Raw genomic sequence first — 19650 nt, 5'->3', positions numbered from 1 at the left:
GAGTCAACATCTTGAAAACTTTACAGTAAACAGTTTCATACAACCATCATGTCTACACAGACACAAATATCATCAAATCTCATTAGAGCTGAGTCTTCTGATAAGCAGACAGGGCAGTGACTCCCATCAGCTCAGTAAACAGTAATAATGAAGAGCGCGCAGGCTGTCACTGATGATGAAGAGATATCTAAACACTCTATTAGTTTTTCATTTTCAGAATTAATGTTCTTTATGGCTGTGTACACTCACTGGTTAATGAACTGTCTCATTAAGTAAATGGCCAGAAGCTCTGCTACAAGAGGAGTGCATAATTTTAGTAGCACTGACAGGTAATTTAACTTTGTAAAATTCAGGTTAAGAAAAGAAAACAATACAAATTTATTTAATCTGTAATGCATTTTAATGCATTACAATAAAAAAGGAGAAATGGGAGGTGCGTGCCTTATAACAACAATAAAACATTTAAACAAGGAATTAAATAAAAAGCAATATATTTTTGCATACTGATAGGCTAATCTACAGCAGAGTGACAGGAGAGTGATGAACCTCACAAGACTTTTAGATAATGTATATTATTTTACAATAAACTATTAATAACTAAAAATACGTAGTAAAATAAGTCTTGTGAAACAGATTTCTGGTTTCCTTTTAGGGTTGAAACGTCAAGTTAGTTTTACACAAGGATGAGTTGTTGCACTTAACCTAAGATTACTGTATTTGCGCACTGAAAAGAGGCAGTAGAGAGCAAAGTAATCCTATTTTATTTAGTTAGGGGATGACCACTTAATAAAATAATAATAACTGTACATTTCAAGTGTTAGACAAAATATTTCCCAGACTTTTAAGGAATAATAATAGTGAAATTCTGCAAGCAGGCCTTTCATCTTCCAAGCTTAAAATGATGTGGTTAAATTAAGCAATTTAGGAGACTTCAGATATTTAAAAACTTGAAGTTGACAATAATACATTTAAGTTAAACCGCCTCAACCACATCAACAGAGAACAGAAAGTAGTTTGACTATACATTTTATTAATTTCATTGCGTATTTAATTGTGTATATAACAAATAATAATTCTTCAAAATGTGTTATTTTTATATTTACATTTATTAATAAGTGTAACAGCATGGTGGTTCATTAATTGCCATTATTTCCTAAAAGGCACAGCATCCAGAGTGTGAATCCCTCGCCGTTTCACTGTCTGTGTGGATTTTAAACATTTTCCTCCTGTCTGTTTGGGTTTCCTCTCAAATTCCAAAGATGTGTGTTGGGTTAACTAGCTACTTAAATGGTTCATACCTCATGTACAAGTGCTGCTGGGTTAGGCTTCAGCCCCCAGCACCCATGATATTGAACTGGATTAAGAGAGTTTGACAATGATGTTTAATAACAGTAGTAATTTATGGTGTATCCAGTGGCTTCGCTCACTGAGTGCAAGGAAAAAAAATAAAATGTAGTATAGAAATTAATAAACAGTAAAACATTAACATTTAAGAAGTAAAGATACATTGAGCACTACTGAAGTGCTTTAGGGTAAAGTACATTTTAAGCGCGCTATAACACAACAGGTAAGTAGTACTAACAGCAGCTTAAATGTATTTAGATCAACTCTCTGCAGGAGATCCCTAGTGAAAGGTGCTACACAACTGGTGTGGTATAGAAATAACATTTTGTATGTGATCCTCCAAATTTCTGCCTGACAACGTTGCACTATGTGCCTGTGATTTAAGAGAAAAATTATTCTGAGAAATGTGGACGCTGCCGCTCCGTGCTTAACGGGCAGAAGGTCCAAACAATTCCCAAGTCCAATACTTTACATGAAGAGGTCGGTACATCTTCTTAGATGTAAACCCTACATGTTGTTAAAAGAATTCATCACAAAAACAACCTTGAATGTTGTGGGGTTTTAGTGACCCGAACTCACCTTAAGGGACAGTAAGTAGTCGTGCAGTGCAATTTACAAAAAAGAGTTTTGCTTCGATGGCGCCGATCACACTCATTTACAAAGATTTCTACTCTCCCAGGAGCTGATGGAGCACTAGAAGTGTCACAAACAGTGCGAGAAGAGAGGACACTGCCCGAAACTGCGAAGCTCTCGACCCAGTGGAGGAGCCCGACATTCCACGCCTTTCAGTATCCACTTTGTTCTCACGACTCGTCGCCACTGAAGGCGGTCTTGTCTTCACATTGTTTACAGCTCAGCGCAGTTAAAAAGTATAAATACGCAAAGCTGTTTTTCTCATCTCTTCTACTATCAAGTACTGGCTATTAAAAAAAAGTTACAATGTGGCAGTTTCCGCGACAGTGACGTGGACAAATAAATAAAACTTCTCTGTCAGAACGCGCCTTGTGGCGGACGGCTCAGTGCTGGAGGCCAGATAGGAGGGCTGGGATAGGGCGACGCAGAGCACACTTCTATGGGTTAGATCGGCGTGTTTGTATTTATTTATTTTCAATATCAGTAAAATAACTCTCACACAAATAATAACAATTCGTAAAGACGATATAAAAATGGCGTCCACAAACAAAGTGATTAGTTCCTGTATTATATGATGTTCTGTGGTCATACATAATTTTCGTTTCGCGTGGTCATACGTAATTTCCGTTTCAAACACGAAAATAATTTTATATATATATAGATAGATTGCACACATTTTTACTATTCCTCTTTAAAAAGTTTGTAGAAAACTTTATTAAGCATTGCTTAGAAATGCAATGTTATTCAACAACTCACTGAGTGGTAAACATGTTTTAGTGTTGAGGGAAAATTTCAATAATAGCAGCAGGATAAAAAAATAACCTAATATATAGCTGCAGACTTATTTTTAATTTGATACAAAATGCCATTCTAAATTGCTTCTAAAATCATAAATGATGTATTTGTAGATTGTTCTATTTTGAATACAACTGCAACATCTTTGAAAGAATGCCTTATGCCAAATTCTATTTCCCATTGAAAAGTCAAAGGTTTTTACTGCCCTTACTGTCTAGTACACTATATTGTGCTGTTATTAAACTCACCACATGAAATTTCCAATTTAGAATGCTGAGCAGACTATTGTGCTTTCATTTACATCCATTCTTTCTAAACGTCCCGTTTAATCATAGGCTTGTGTTCTTTTTCATTTAAAGAGGGTTATGACAACACAAATAAGTGGAAGGGAAATAAATAAGAATTAATTGGCTTTTGGCAAAGTCACATTAAGCTAAGATGTGAGAAATTGGCATTATCAATCTTATAAGTAATGTATGTTATGTAAGTGTACTGAATTACCAATGGGAAAATGTTTTTTTTAATTTAAATTTCCAATGCAAAGCAGCTGTTTAGCATGTTTGCACTGAGGTTCAGATAAATCAGTTCTTAAGATCTTCCAATCACATCTCCCTTTGGATATACTGTATTATAGCGTCTGACAAACCTACTCGGACAGTTTTCTGCTGGGTGCCTTCTTCTCTTGAGCAGCAAGCGTTTCTCAATATTAACACACCCACTTGGACTCTTTTGTTATATAGGAATCTCATTTGGCCATTTTGATCTGAGAGTGGATATACAGTATATTTTAAGCTTGACTAAGTCCTTAAGTAAACCACCAAAGCATTACCATCATTCTATTGTATTTGCAAGTAAACATCTCGCTATTATAAAAAAAAGTCCTGCGTGGTTATGACAGATACATTTCTTTTAGAGAGAAAGAAACAATATTTACTTATGGGCAGTTGTATGCTGTGTTGTCACCATGTAATTCCAAACACGGAATCAAAATTCAATGCAATACTGATGAAAAGGTAAAAGCGAAAAGCGATTGAATATATGGATAGACATGACAGAAGTGATTGGCAGATCTTGATAACATGGCAGCCTAAGGATTTCACATTTGACAGTTTAATATATGGAAGGAGTTAACAAATTATACCATAGAGCTGCTCAGTTATGTATGCAGCAGTGTACTGTGAGCAGAAGAAGATGAGGCTTGTGTTTGAGCTGAGAGAATCACCTGACCTATCCATCCAAAGTAACAAAATCAAAGTTCGCACAGGATACAAGTGGAATGTTACGCATGCAGTAGTGCAGTAACCAGGTAGGGTTGCTCTTGGATGGGGAACATCATATAAATTGTGGTCTAAAGCCTCAAAGAAGGAGAGGAAAGACCTGTTGATATCTGAGTTTGTGAAGATGGAGGGTGACGCCTACAAAATAAGAGCTGTAAGTCAGCAGCAACAACAAAGAAGGCTGTGATCAACAAGATGGTCATGTGGATGGACATGTGGAGGATGCCCAAGCAAGGCTAAACTTCTTGATCTGGGCCACTTATGACACCCTTCCAAGTCCTCAGAACTTGCACCTCTGGTATAGCACGGAGGAGATCTGCCAACTCTTTGACTCGTGGAACCCGAGTTTGCAACATATGCTCTCTGGCTGTATGGCAGCCTTATTGTGGTATAGGTGGTGTCATGACCAGGTCCTGTGTAAGTTAACTGCAATTCTGGAGGTCAGAAGCAAACAGGGCCAGCCTTGTAACTTCACAGAGGCTGGTGAAGTTTGTCAGACAAGGGTGCCAAGCACAGAACAGCAGCACAAGGATGTGGCCTCTCCTGTCACCTGGAGGAAAGTGGACCATGAGGGCTGACTTTGACCATCAGTTGCAGTTCCCACAAGAAATTATCCTAACATCTTTATGGCCAGACATCATGGACGATCATCATGGATGAATTGACTGTTCTGTGGGTAAAAGGGATGGGGGCTGTTTTTGATAGAAAGAGTGAAAAGTATGGAGAGCTTTCATCTTTCCAGTAGAGATAGGTTGAAGAGGCTTCACTGGAACATCCTCCCAGAAGTCCCTGAAGTACCTTGGGATGATAGGCTTAAAGCTATGGAAGACCCTCAAAGATCTAGCGGAGGAGGCAAAAATGGGAGCTTCTAGCTGTGCCTCAGAAGAAAGGATAAAGCATGGGGAAAACAAGGATCCTAAGAGCTGGCTGTAGGGGTGGCAGGAAGACATCCTTATCAATGCTCCACGACCTTGAGATGTTCTGGGATTAAAAAAGTGAAACATCAGTGAAGGGTGGCAACAGGCTGATGACCCGGCAGGCAGTAAGGTGGCACTGTCAAAGGTGTGTCAGGCAGAAATTCCCAGCAGGTGGTTCCACCTGTGATCTCTTTTACATACTGCAACAAGCATTCAAGGTTGGAAAAGAAAGAAAAGAAATGGAAAAACAGAACTAAGCTGCAATATGTTGCAAACCCCAGAGATCCTTTAAAAGTTTTTTCTTTCTGTTCAACACGAGAGCTAGAGCAAGGTTTTTTGTTAGACAAAAGAACAGTTTGATTACTCCAAAAAAAAGAGTTCTTAATGGTAAGCTAGGATGAAGTATAATATATGTAAGTCAGTGAATTTTTTTTTTGAAAATGTATTAATTTTATTGCAATCATTCTATACAAATCAATCAATTTTTACAAAAAATAGGATTGAGAACAAGTCGACCCCCACCCCTGAGACAGAGAGCAAGGCCAACGGAGTAAAACTTAAGGCTTGTAAACATACCTAAATTGATAAGTTTAATAAGCCAATAGAGATGAATGGAGTAGAAAAAGAAATACAGAAATATTGCTTCCTCTGTGCTTTAAGAGCTTATTCTAAAATATTACTGATTAGATCCTGCCATGTTTTGAAAAATATCTGTACAGATCCTCAAACTGTGTATTTGATTTTTTCCAGTTTCAAATAGTATAAAACATTGGTTTCCCACTGACTTAAAAGAGGACAGTTAGGATTTTTCCAGTTTAGCAAAATAAGTCTACGTGCCAAAAGTGTAGTGGATGCAATCACAGTTGTTTGTCCTTCTCCACTTTAAACCCATCTGGAAGAACCCCGGACACAGCTGTTAATGGGTTAGGGAAGTTTGTGAGACCAAGGCTGTCTGAAAGATAATTAAAAATTTTGGTCCAGAATGATGTTAATTTGGTGCAGGCCCAAAACATGTGACCCAGTGAGGCTGGGACTTGATTGCAGCGTTCGCAGGTTGGATCTTGCCCTGGAAACATTTTGGAGAGTTTTAGTCGAGACAGATGTGCTCGATATATAATTTTGAGTTGAATAATTGTATGCTTTGTGCATATGGAGCTCAAGTGAATTCTCTGCATTGCTATTTTCCACTCCTTTTCTGATATATTAATTGAGAGATCTTTTTCCCAGTGTCCTCTTATATCTTTGAAAGGGAGGGACTGTAAAATAATTTTCTAGATTGTAGAGATGGTGTCTGAGTCCTTGAAATTGAGCAATACTTTTTCCAGCATGGAAGGGGGTGCAAGATGAGGAAAATCTGGAAGGTTCTGTTTAACAAAGTTCCTACTGTAATTTGAAAATAGTGAAAGAAATGTGTAGCTGGAATGTTAAATTTGGAATGTAATTGTTCATAGGATGCAAAGACGTTGTCTATATAAAGATCTCTAAGCAAGTTAATCACAATTTTTTTCCAGATATTAAAAACTGCATATGTTTGCGAAGGTTAAAAGAGGTGGTTCTCTTGAAGAGGTGCCACAGAATAAAGCTTCTCCATCTTAAAATGCTTTCTACATTGGTTCCATATTCTGAGTGAGTGAAGCACAATTAGGTTATTAGTATACTGCCGATAACTTGCATTTATTGGGGCACAGAGCAGGGAATATAAAGAAGTACTGCAGGATTTTAATTCTATTGCGTGTTCGGGCCAAACCCAAATTTCTCCAATGTAGTAAAATGGTATTTCCATTCAATCATGTGAAATGCTTTTTCTGCATCCAATGATAATAATATTTCTGGAGTGTATGACTTACCTAATGAGTATATTACATTAAACAGGTGTTGAAGATTTGAAGATAAGTGTCGACCCTTGATAAATCCAGTTTGTTCTTGTGATATTCCCGAAGGAAACACTTTCTCCATCCTTCTAGCTATGATTTTTGAGAGTATTTTAACATCATTATTCAAAATTGAAATTGGTCTGTATGATGCACATTGTAATAGGTCATTAATTTGTTTAGGAAAAACGGTGATTAATGCTTGGTGAAAAATTTGAGGAAGAGTTTAATTGTCTCTGGTTTCTGTAAATGTTGCTAATAGGAGGGGAGCTAGCTAAGCGGAGAATTTCTTATAAAATTTTGCAGGGTAGCCATCAAGGCCTGCTGCTTTCCTGCCTTGAAGTGTCTTTATAGAATCTAGTAATTCTGATAATGCCAGAGGTTTATCGAGTTCCTCGGCACTAAAAGTGTCTATTTGTGGTATCTGTAATGTATCCAGAAATGCATTAGATTGTGTACTATCTTCTTTAAACTCAGTAGAATATAAGGATTTATCCATCCATCCATCCATTTTCTAACCCGCTGAATCCGAATACAGGGTCACGGGGAGGATTTATAGTAGTCTCTAAATGTGTGCATCATATTTTTGTGGTCGATGATTTTGTCTCTGTTCGTGTTGGTGATTACTGGGATTGCGTTGCGAACTTCTTGCTTGTGAATTTGTTGAGCTAAAAGCTTATTAGCTTTCTCTCTGTGTTCATAGTAATGATATCTGGATTTATAAATTAGTTGTTCAGTTTCTTTAGTTGTCAAGTTGTCTGCCTTTTCCTATGTAGAGCCTCGCTTGGAAGCCTGGCATGTTCTTCATCTATTCTAGTAATTTCGCTTTTTAGCTCTGCTACTTTCTTGATTTCTAATTTATTTCTGTTGGAAAAATATGAGATAATCTGTCCTCTTAAGAAGGCCTTAAGAGTTTCCCAGAGTATTCCTGCAGAAATCTCTTGAGGATGTATTTGTCTCTAGGAAGAAACTGATTTGTTTGGATATAAATTCTGTACGATTCTCGTCTGCTAATAGAAGCGGGTTTAGACGCCATCTGCGAGGTGAGTGTGTGAGGCATAGTAACTTTAGCTCCAAGATCAGAGGTTCATGGTCTGAAATAACAATAGCATCGTTTTTGCAAGATTTAATCGTAGGCAAGAAATTATTATCTATAAAGAAATAATCAATTCTTGAGTAGCAATGATGTACTGGTGAGTAGAAAGAATATGTTCTTAAGTTTGGGTTTAAAAACCTCCAGGGGTCTGATAAGTTGTGATCAGTTATAAACATTGTAACTATCTTTGCAGTGTTAGATGTCGTCCCCACTGTGATAGAAGTCCTATCTAAGAGTGTATTTAAAACTCAATTAAAGTCCCCAGCCATTATAAATTTGTGAGTGTTCAGATAGGGAATGGATTAAAAAAAAATTTGTATATTACTACCTTATCATCAACATTAGGTGCATAAGCATTTATCAAAATCATTTTACAGTTAGATAGTTGCCCATGACCATCACATATCTCCCTTCAGGATCCAATACTACATCTGATGCTACAAATGAGACTGTTCTATGTATGAGAATTCCCACACCTCTAGTTTTCTTTGTAAAGCTAGAATGGAACATTTGTCCAGTCGGAACTGATCCTTGCTTAGTAAGTGGGTCTCCTGTAAAAATACTATTTTAGCATTTAAACCTGTTAGGTGAGAGACTACTTTCTTCCTCATTAATTCGTGATTCAGGCCTTTAACATTCCAGCTCACAAAGTTAACTGTCCCATCATGGAGACATTGATTCTGAATTTTTGATGTCATTTTATAGTGAGACAGCTTTAACCTTAATTTCCTATTTCCCCAAGAGTTATTACCATCCAGCCTATTGTTACGTTGGTAGTTATAATTATAAAGATTAAAAAGATAGATTAGGCATAGATATAGCCTGCTCTCTTTCTCTCCCCCCTTAAATTTTGCTTCCCCACGTGAGGCTAGACCCTACTTTACACAGTCCCGGTCCTCTGACATACCGAGAGACAGAGCACGTCCAAAGCAAAACAAGCCCCCACGCAGTGGCGTTTTAGGATTAAAAATAGAGATATTTATAACCAATATAGTCTAAATACTATATGCCTAAAATATAATCATTAACCAACTATGAACTTAAAATTTATTTAATCTTCAGCAATCTTAATGTATTAAGTTGGTCTCTTTCGTTGTGAGAGATGGACGTCTGAAGCGGAGCTCCGCTAGCAGCGGTGTTATTTTTCATATTATCTGATTATTATCCTGAGATATCCTGTATTTATCCAACCTGAGGGTACTACTACAGTATATGCAAGCATACTGTATATAAACATAGCCAACAAGAAAGGGATTCAGAAAGAAACAAAAGAACGAAAACTAAAGCTACATCCAAGCTCAGATCGGCAAGCCTAAGCTCAAGATACAGCCTTTCAGAGACTGACCTGGATCAGATGGGCGAAAGCCCAGACTCCTCGGGACCACGGTCTGCTGCATCGTCTCCGGTTGAGAATGAAATGGAGAGTGAATGTACGAGTGCGAGTGACGCAGGTCACGATAGCTCGTCGATTGGAGAAGATCATCTGAAACTGGAAAAGGCCTTGCAGTCCGCGCTCTCAACTACTTCACAAGAGCCGGGAACACTGGCTGCAATAGAGCCCACAGCCTCACCTACAGTCCACGAAAAGCAGAAATGATCTGTCTGAACTGAAGGTGATGATCGCTGAGCTCAAGCAAGAGATAAAGAAAGATATAAAGAAAAGCGAGAAGGCAAGGGAAATAGCAAATGACAAGCTGCGACAGATGTGGCAGCAGGATAACAAAGACTTGGAGGAACGCATATGTATTCACTTTGAGGCAGTCTTTAAAAATATGGTGGGTAAAATTGAAGAGCACATTCAGGATTCCTCATCTAAACTGAGCACACTTGCTGATCAAGTGGAGGATGTCAAGGAGACATTCACGACTCGGATTGAATCTTCCGAAAATCTAGATGCCAGTGCTGAAGAAAAAGCAACAACTGCTAGCTCCCAATGCAAAAAACTTGTATAATAATAAGAAAAAGGTATAATATTAGAATCGAAGGTCTACCTGAGAATCAAGAAAGTCCAAACCCAGTGAAATTCGCAGATGAACTATTTTCTAAAATAATTGGAGAGGACTTTAACGCAGATTCTAAGATAGCAGCATCTTATTGCATACGCGGATCAAATACCGTTAGACCTAGATCTTTTATTATTCGCTTTGAGAGATTATTATTTAAGATAGAGGTGATGGCACTCCTCAGGCACAAGCAAGAGATTATATATGAAAATAACTACATTCATATCTTCCCTGATTTCTCTCCAGTAACAGCTACTAAACGGGCAGCCTTCTACAACATTAAACAGCGGTTACGGCAAGCCAATATCAAATACAGCCTCTTGTATCCTGACAAACTGAAAGTGGAATTGCACGGTCAATTCTATGTGTTCGCCAGCAAGGAAGAAGCAGAAAAGGAATTAAGAAAGCTGATCCCGGCACTATTCTGAAACACAATAGTGAGTCATAGCCTGTCATGATATGGCAAGGATAAATAACCTACTGTCTGATCTATTTGTTAAGATACGGGTTTTTATCATTATATATCCTCATTATTACTCAGACACTGTTTATGTTTTAATTACAATTATAGACGTTTGTGCTTAATTCCTTTTTTTTTTTAATCTTATTTATTTTTTCCTTTACCCTAAACGAGACTGTTTAACATCATACTCTTGGTTTATTGTTATTGCTATTATTGCATTAAGACTTACTATGCTTATTCTGGACCACTTTCTAACACCGTTCCCCGGGTTTATTATCTTAATACAGTAAGTTAGTGAATTTAAGTTGTTAAATTAATTTAGTGAGTGTACTGTCTCCTGTAGTGACATGGGTGGAGCTAGTAAGAAAACTTCAGTAAGAAAGCAGACAAGTGTAGAGCTCTGAAAAAGCATAGGTGGAGCTGAGCTGAACAGCACGGCAGATGGAAAGACAAGAAAAGATATGAGGTGCATTGTGGAAGATATTGTTCTTATCTCCTAAGGCCGGCATTACGAAACAGAAAGGCCTGTCCTAAGTCTGACAGTGGGAGTTTGTTAAGATCTGTCACAAAAAACTAAATATTAACTGCTGCTGGTGTCTGTTTCAGTCCCTTCTCCACCCCATGTCTGGTTGTTACATAAAAATTCACAAAGAATTAATAGCACGCAAAAAAAACTTTTAACAATTCTCAATTAAAGAAAACATAAACAACGTATTTCATATGAATCTGATTATGCTCTGTATGTGTTTTGATTGGTTCAGTTTTATTTTTATATTTTATTCAGTTACAAAAAAAAAGGTGGGGGGAGGATAATTTAGGGTTATGCCTAGAACCTGCTGAGTCCCACGGCTTCTTTTGTTCCACTTCAAATTGTGCATTTATTGATATCTCAATTAAAATAAATTTATAATATCTTGAAATTGATTTTAATGCAGGTATCTCAAATCCATTTCAGGATATACAAGATACTGTATCTTTGTCACTTTAAGATATCTGAAGTGTTTTTTATTTTAACATATCTGAGGCAAACTTGCAAAGATGTTTAAAAAGACAGGATGAATCTGAATATCTTTTTGAGATAACAAAAAACAGACAGAAAGTTCTAGTCAAAGAATAGGAAACTGTACAGAATGTGATTTTTGACATATCTCAAAATGAATTTCAGATATCTTAAAATAATCATTAGGCCATCTTGAGTCTAAAAACTGGAAGTTAATTGGAAATATCAGAAAGTGTTCTACAGATATCTTTAAATACATCTGAGATTTCTCCAAAAGTATTGCACATATCCTAAAATATAAATTCACTTATCTTGAAATTTCAGATATTTGTATACCATAACCTTATGAGTACTATAAATACATTTTTAATAAAGAAAGTAACCTCATAATTTTCTTCAAAGCTCAGAACAGCATCAAAGAAAACAATAAAACATAGTATAAACGAAGAAAAAATTAAAACAAATCCACATTATGATACACATTGACCAGGAGAAAATAAACCATTAAAGCATATTGATCCCTAGCTTTAAAATGTTTCTGCGTTTGCCTTCCATGTTCTTTTGGATCTGAAACAACAAGTATGCACTATAAACCAGAAATGTCAGAATCTCTTTTCGTACAAAGAAGGTAATCTTTGGCCACTTAGAAAAATACTAGGGTAGAATAGCTCTTTCAGATTCAGACTCAAATTTCTTTCATCATTCCATGCTTTGCATTCAAGAAAACCAATCAAGTCAACCAAAAAGAACTTGTAAAAATACCAACAGAACAATGCTTGCTTGCACTATAATAGTGTCATCACTATGACGACAGAGATAGAAATCAATCAGTTACTAAAAAATCATCACAGACACTGCAGGGACTAGTCTTATTTTTTCCACACATGAGCAGTTGCCAAGCAAGTTGCACCAATTAGCACGAGTCACAACTACAAAATGATAAATCTTGTTTAATAAAAATGAAACAGTATTTTCCACACATAGATTTTTTTTGATTGTTCAGCTTAGCAAAGAAAAAATATACAGTAGGATATACATCTTGTGATGGTACATTGTGTAAAAGTGTGTCAGCACAAAATCAGTCATCTAGTCATTTTTGCCTACATGCAGCACAGGAAGCAGCATATGTGGCACTTCAGATTTTTCAGCAAATGCTCCTTTTGATTCAGTCTACAATACAGATGCAATAACTGAAACATAATAATGGCATAAAAAAACACAAAGCATATAAAAAGTATCTCTGTTTAAATGGGAGAAAGGCAGCCAGCTGAAAATTGCAGCACCAGTGTTTTGTAGTGCAATCAACGCGCTGCACAATTCCTTCCTCCCTCAAGCCAACAATCCCCTTTATTTCAGTAGTCGCTGTTGAGTTTAAGGTGGCTAGCTGAATGTCTAACAACAAATCAGACTGTCGATCTCTGAGCACCTGCCCTAAATCTATAAACGGCAAAATATGCAACATAAACTGACTTTACCAACTAATAATCCAGCATTTTGCTTAATAAATTCCATTAGCAGATAATTAAGTAAATAAACAAACATGCTCTGTGCAGCAATTAAAAAAGGAAAGTTAGAATAAAGATGCATAATTTAGTAAACAATACCTAAGACACTAATATGATATAAACTGCCTAAATATTACAGAAGCTTGTTGTTATTAGCAACATGCTGTATAGCCTTAAAAGTATATTAAAGTTAGCACCTCCGAAGAAACCCAGATTAACTATAATCAAACACAATACAGTTAAACACTCCTGGCACTATGCTGAGCAATGGATTAGGTCTGCATTTCACAAAAACGTTATGTTTTGGCAAAAGCTCTACTTTAGCCTCATGTCATCACAGTGCTTTCACTTTTAATTTTTATTATAGATACTTTATTAAATTCCATCCAGACGCTCTTATATTTAGCAGTGTAACTTCTTCTTGTTACTGTATCATACAGGCCAATACCATGCAATGGACTTAAAACTACAGACTGATGAATTTTTACTGTGCTAACAAGTCACTGAACAGCAAAGTCTTTTTAATTTTTTAAAGTAACTGTTGCCCTCAATCCTTGCTCAGTTGCTGAATGGGAAAAGTAGAGTCTTATCCAAGCAGACTGTGAATGAAATGACATAGAGTCTGCTTCTCTGTTGTTGAGCTAAAATTTCTCACTACCTCTTTTGATTTTTTTTCTCACTCCTAATTTATGCTTTTTGCTGTTATGATTTTTGATTTCTGCACCTTGGTGTTCATTTTTACAACGTTAGATTTTGAAACTCTGCATACTGTTTCTTTTTAAGTATATTTTAGTGATGCCACTGCACTGCCATTTTGTTGTTAATTTTTACTCTTGGTTGTCACCATTTTTTGTTTCTCCTACATGACAATGGCCATTATGTTGTTAGAAATGGTGCCTGATGCTTGGCAATGTGACCAGCGACATTGTGAAGTGTGACGTCATCAAGTGATGTCTATTTAAGATGGTGGAAAGGTAAGAATGACATCCTAGCTTTGGGATAAAATTCAAAATTTATTCTGGTTCAAGTAAAATTTTAGTTTGGGTTGCATGGTATAGCAGTGCTGGAAAAATACTGTAAAACTCAAATTTTATTACGGCATGGTACCAGCATTTCTGACACTAGACATAAACATCTGCTTTCCTCTCATAAATCCCTCCCAACTACCCCCTTTTCATCTACACTCACTGGTGCAGATGTTGACAAATGTCCATTCTATAGACTTCACAAAACAATAACATAGGGTTCAAAGTGATTGAGACTTCATGGGGGATGGACCTCCCACCGTATTGCTTCCATATAATTTACCCCACCCTGTATTGCTTCGGTGATTGCAAACTTCATGCTGTCAAGAGGGAAGCAGTGAATAATGTGATGCAATGGTGACTATAGATGCTGGAGTATCCGTAACTATAGTTACTATTCGTCAAAATATTTGTATCGATCACCAATTAATTATGGGCAGGACTAACTCTTTTCTAGCTTAGTTTAACTTTTAGACAAGTTTTTGACTTTCTTTTTGGTTTCATATGGCTTTAGCACTTCAGTATATTAGTTGTAGGAAAAAGCCCGGACACAGACAGGCGGACACCAAAGGTTTGCACCCTTTGCACACACGTTTATTCATTATTTACAACACACAATCCAGTACTAATCACCAAACACATCAAGTCCAGGCCTTTCCAATGCCTCTCATTCTCCTCAGGTCCGCCTCCTTTCCTCTCCTCCGAGCTCCGTCCTCTTCCACCCGACTCCAGCCACTGAATGGAGGGAGACGGCCCATTTTATGCTCACCCGGATGTGCTCCAGGTGCCTCTTGATAACCTTCCGTCGGCCCTGGCAGGTGTGGTGGAAGTGCTGGCTGTGCACCTGGAAACACTCTGGGTGTCCCTGGTCTTCTTCCCCCCAGCACTTAAGGGTGTGGTGGAAGTGCTGAGGGCCAGGGCTCCTCAGGCATCTGGGCATGCCCTGGCGGTGACCATGGGCCCCTATAGGGTTGAACTTCCATGCTCCTTTCCTGTGGTCCACAAAGCCACCAGGGTGATCACCCCTCGTAGTCTGGAGGAGACGTAAGCCTTTCTCCTAACTACAGGGTCATGGATAATGGATGGATGGATGGATATAGCACTAATATCCTATTCCTTACCATTGGTCACCATAGCATGTGTACCCACAGTGTCCAACAGACATAAGTCATTCAGTCTCTTAGGGGAGTCAGATTAACAATTCCAACTGTCTCAGTTTGTTGATCTCTATTTAAAGCTGTTTTACTGTACATACATGAACATATTGTACAGTAGCTAAGTAATCTTCTGTGGAAAAACTATGATTTGATTTGGCTTGTTAGTCAAACATCTGAATTATGATCATAAGTTTATCATATATATAGAAAACCAGATGCAGGCCAGCAAATAAAAATCACAATTACTTCTTGCAACCTCATATCTTAGTAGTGTGCAGCAAACTAACACAACAAACTAAAGATACTTTCGTACCTTTTGTGTATTTATTATTTATTTTTGCACTAGTTGGAATATTATATCATTTTGTGTGCCATTATATTTTTTGGTTTACTTATTGGTGCTGCTGTTGTGTGTGCATTTTTTATGGTTGCAGCTGTGTTGTCTGTGATTCCTTGTCAGGCACATGACCACTGCCTTCCCAATGTGTGATGCTGGCATGCATGCATTTTCTATTTAGAGACAGTGGGGTGCATTCTCAGACATACACTTATTGAACTGGTGACTCTTTCATATAAAGTTCATTAGTGTTAGTTAGGGATAAGACTTCCAAGACAGAATAGATTTTTTTGGACCTACTTTTTTTTCAACTACAATGTCTATTTTAAACTTTGGTACTAATGTGTTACATTTTATTCTGCCCTGTTTGACATTCTCATGTGACTTCACCAACTATTTTTCTTGCTCTTTTATTTGGTTTGATTTTTATCTCCCAATTATCCCCTTTCCAGGTCTTGCTGATATCATACCAACTACACGGTGCATTATGGAACTGGTTGACATCATTAGCCAATCAGCTACATCTTAATAGCATCACTTACATATATGCATGTAAATTACCTGAACAGCTCCACCAAAGGTATCTGATTTCTTTGCATGTATAAAACGTTTGTAAAATCCTGCAGGTCAAGTGGGAGGATTAATACATTCCCACCCAACACTACAAAAACTCACATTAGCATCCATTATCTGTTTTGAAAAACAGACTATGTTGTTTGGAAGCCGTTTCAGGTATCCTGCTCGAAGCTGAATTACATCACATAGAGCAAAATTAGTGCTTTAAAAGCCGCCAATGAAGAAATGCAATTTGTGCTATAATGTACTGTGAGACCACTCCAAATGGAGAAACAGCCTGTAGGAGGCTTCTTGCACTTCAAGAGGTAAACATTGCAAACATAAAGATTATCACAAGAGAGTTGTATTGCATATGCACCACCCATCCCACCAAGAAACAGCTGGTCATCTTAGAACAAAGTAACAACCTTCAAACTGGTCTCACTGGCCAACTTTAGACCCATACTGTATATCTGTCATCAGTTAGAGACAACTGATGATAAAAATGCATGTGTAAAATTAGGACATCTAACCATAGTTAAAATAAGACAGAAACTGACATTCAGTAAAATATTAACACAATTCCATGACCAGAGATTTAGAAAAGACTACTCAGATACACAGATACCATACACTCTGAATAGGAAGTGACCAAGCCAGGTTTCTAATTTTACAGAGTTGTGAAGCAACAACACTGGTACTGTCAGGGAGTAGGAGCATAGAAACAGGAGTGCATCACATAGGCTGATTTGTGTTTTCTCTCAAATAAAATGAAGCTTTGTTTTATAATACATTTTTGTTTATCATTGTGCTGGAGAGTGGTGACGTGTTGCATGTTGGTTGAAATATTAGTAATCCTTCTGCTACCACTACTTAGTATCCTATAAAAGCATACACTAGTGTGAAATCACTCTGCGTAAACCAAATGTAAAGCAAATTCAATCAACTCACTTGTCTTAAATCTGTTTGTAAGGCTCAGCTGGACTCAAATATTAAATAAAAATTTAACATACAGTCTACCCTGCCAGCATATTAGGAAGTTTAAATCTACTTTACTACTTTTTTTGTTTCTATGGTATTCTTGCCTATTCGAAACACAGAAACTCTTTTTGCCTCAAATGACAGGCACCACACCCTGTCAAGTCTTTTTGTGTTCTGTACAATTAATTACTTTACCTAGACTTCATTTATTGATCACAGCAGAAGCAATGCTATGCTTTGGGCATCTAAATTGAATTCAAACTTGGAAGGCAGTTGGATAAAATCGTTTGTCACATTAAAAAAGAAACTAAGGCTTAATACTATGCTAAAAACTCTCTGAAAACCCATTAAAGCAGTTGAGTACTTGAAAAGGTGAAGTGTTCCCAGTAATCATTACAACTTCATATGTATGACACAGACTAATATAACTGCACAAATGATTTACAATGATTTTTCTTCTGTATGTGTAAAAACACCTGCCTGAGGGTTGAATCTAAATAGTTTTGCAGTGCTATAAAGATCGGCTGTGAGAATAAGCACTCTTAATCTCTGAATATTACACTGGAAGAAATATGTATTAAGCTGAAAGACAAGAAAAGGAAAATGACTTGTTCATACCTGACTGGATCTGTAATAAAAAATCCAATTTGGAAAAAGTAAAGATAAGGGGCAAGCTGCAAAAGTCCCATCAGCTTAGCAAACACTAAATAATGAAGAATACTCTGGCTGTCCTATGTGATAAAACACTCTATTAATGGAGCTGTTTTTAAATTAATGATAATTATGCCACGTTCACAGCAGACAGTTATTGCATTTTTATCTGTTTTAAGAGGAATCTCATGGATGTACCTAAAAATAAAAAATATAAAATTTAAAAGTGATTGTATACAGAAAAGAGAAACTTCCAAAGAATCTCAGCTAAAGTTTTAATGATACTGGCTCGATGGGTCAAAGATCAGCTCAAACTGGCTGCAACTGCACTTTCTGATTATAACCAAGAGGTTGTTCTCAATTTCGGGAGAAAGAAATCATGTCAGGTCTTTGACATGAAATTCTTTTTAAAGTGTTTCAGTGAAGCAGAATCAGTCAAGCCCTGTTTGAAATTGGCCTTGTTTGTGTTCATTGCTTAGAAGGCCTAAAAAATCAAATTAAAAAGGAAAATGATCAAAAGCTGCCAAGAAGACTTTAGAGAAGAGCCTATTAAATCAGCTGCCCTGAGCAATGCAATGTTGGACATAGTTATCCATCTTCATTTCTTAAACCTGGTGGAAATAATGCACATGCTTACTAAGGTTATCATACATCTTAAAGGCAGCAGATGGCACTGTGGCACGTGGAAAAATGTAATAAAAAACAGTCACCTGACATACCAGTTCATATTAATTAGAGCTCTTAATTCTTTTCTCTTCTCTTGCCTTTTGCAAAAAAATATTTACATCAAATTTCATGGCACCCATATTTTCAAATCCCAGTCTACGACTGAACCACACAAAACTGGAAAAGTAATGTAGTTATTGTATATAAACACATGACTTCACTGCATGTGCTAAAACACTGCTTCTAAATTTTTCACATAAACTCAAAATGCCACCTTAATCACCTATTCTAACACTCACTTTCATTTTGGTTAATGGGGACAAGCAGTACATGAAAACAGATGAATTGATCAGAAAGATATCAATCAGAATTCTGGCCGTCTTACACTCACACTGAGTTGCTGTCAGGTTTGAAAAAAATCCTTTCAGCCTTCCTGCTAGCCACTCCAAGCTCTCATGTAAGTTGGCAAGGGCCTTCAGGTCACTGACATCACGCAAGATTTCATTCTGAGGAATCAGCTTGTCTCCTAGGTTACCAGTCAGTACCTCTGATTCTTTAGCAAAAGCAGTCCTGCAATGACAAAAAGTAAGTAGCTTTTAAGGATAAATACTTTTAGGCAAAATTCCCATTATTACCAAGTGTACCACAGTACTGTTTGATTTTACAACTTAGGGTAGGAGATAAAATAAGAAAGTCAAATGCTGCGGTACTCCTTTTTGTAGGAGTGTGAGCAGATTTGACCAGCATAAAATGAATATACTGTACCGACAACTTCTGCATTAAAACAAACTGCCGTTTGAATGGCTTACAGTAGACATATTAATTTAATTCAAAAACTCTTGCTACAAATATTTTGATCTTAAATAAACACAAACAATAATACCTTAAAATCATTACTTTAATATTAATACATTTAAAAACAGTCTATACTGTATATACTCTATCATATTGAGCAATGAACATTGTGTTTAGTAGTATTAAGACTGAAACAAGGGCCATTTCTTTTTAAAATACACTCTTAATCACTGTTTAATTTGAAGAAAATTAACACTCCATATCAAATTATTACAAGCACAAAATGAAATTAGAAAGAAATGGAATTAAAATATTGCAGGTAGTAGGCTAATTCCTTAAGTAAGTGCAGAGGACAGAAGGAGTAAATGAAGGGCATATGTGATAAATCGAGATATACTGCCGCTGAATGAAGGCATTCTGGCACAGCATCACATTTCAACAAAGGTTGAAAAGCCGCCAAATGTCCACATCAATAGCAGCTAGAATTTAAATGAGGCCTCCCACTTGCCCTTGACGGAGGTTTCACATTTATTTAGCAGTGCTCTCCTTGTTACCATCGGGAAAATTAGCTCCAATTAT

General features: G+C 36.9%; 1 protein-coding gene across 3 annotated transcripts in view; it reads right to left on the bottom strand.

Annotated features, from left to right (window-relative positions):
• Positions 1-19650, bottom strand: part of exoc4 (exocyst complex component 4) — a 537075-nt gene that overhangs the window by 34295 nt on the left and 483130 nt on the right. For 2 of the 3 annotated variants that reach the window (XM_039761360.1, XM_039761362.1), the window contains exon 14: positions 18662-18846. In XM_039761360.1, the coding sequence (XP_039617294.1) occupies positions 18662-18846 (185 nt within the window). The remainder of the gene's footprint in view (positions 1-18661; positions 18847-19650) is intronic. The other variant, XM_039761363.1, reaches the window with a different exon arrangement.

This window comes from Polypterus senegalus, chromosome 8 (genome assembly GCF_016835505.1).
Source record: "Polypterus senegalus isolate Bchr_013 chromosome 8, ASM1683550v1, whole genome shotgun sequence".
NCBI lineage: Eukaryota > Metazoa > Chordata > Cladistia > Polypteriformes > Polypteridae > Polypterus > Polypterus senegalus.
The sequence above is the reverse complement of the archived record's forward strand: the minus strand, read 5'-3'. Positions and strand labels throughout refer to the sequence as shown.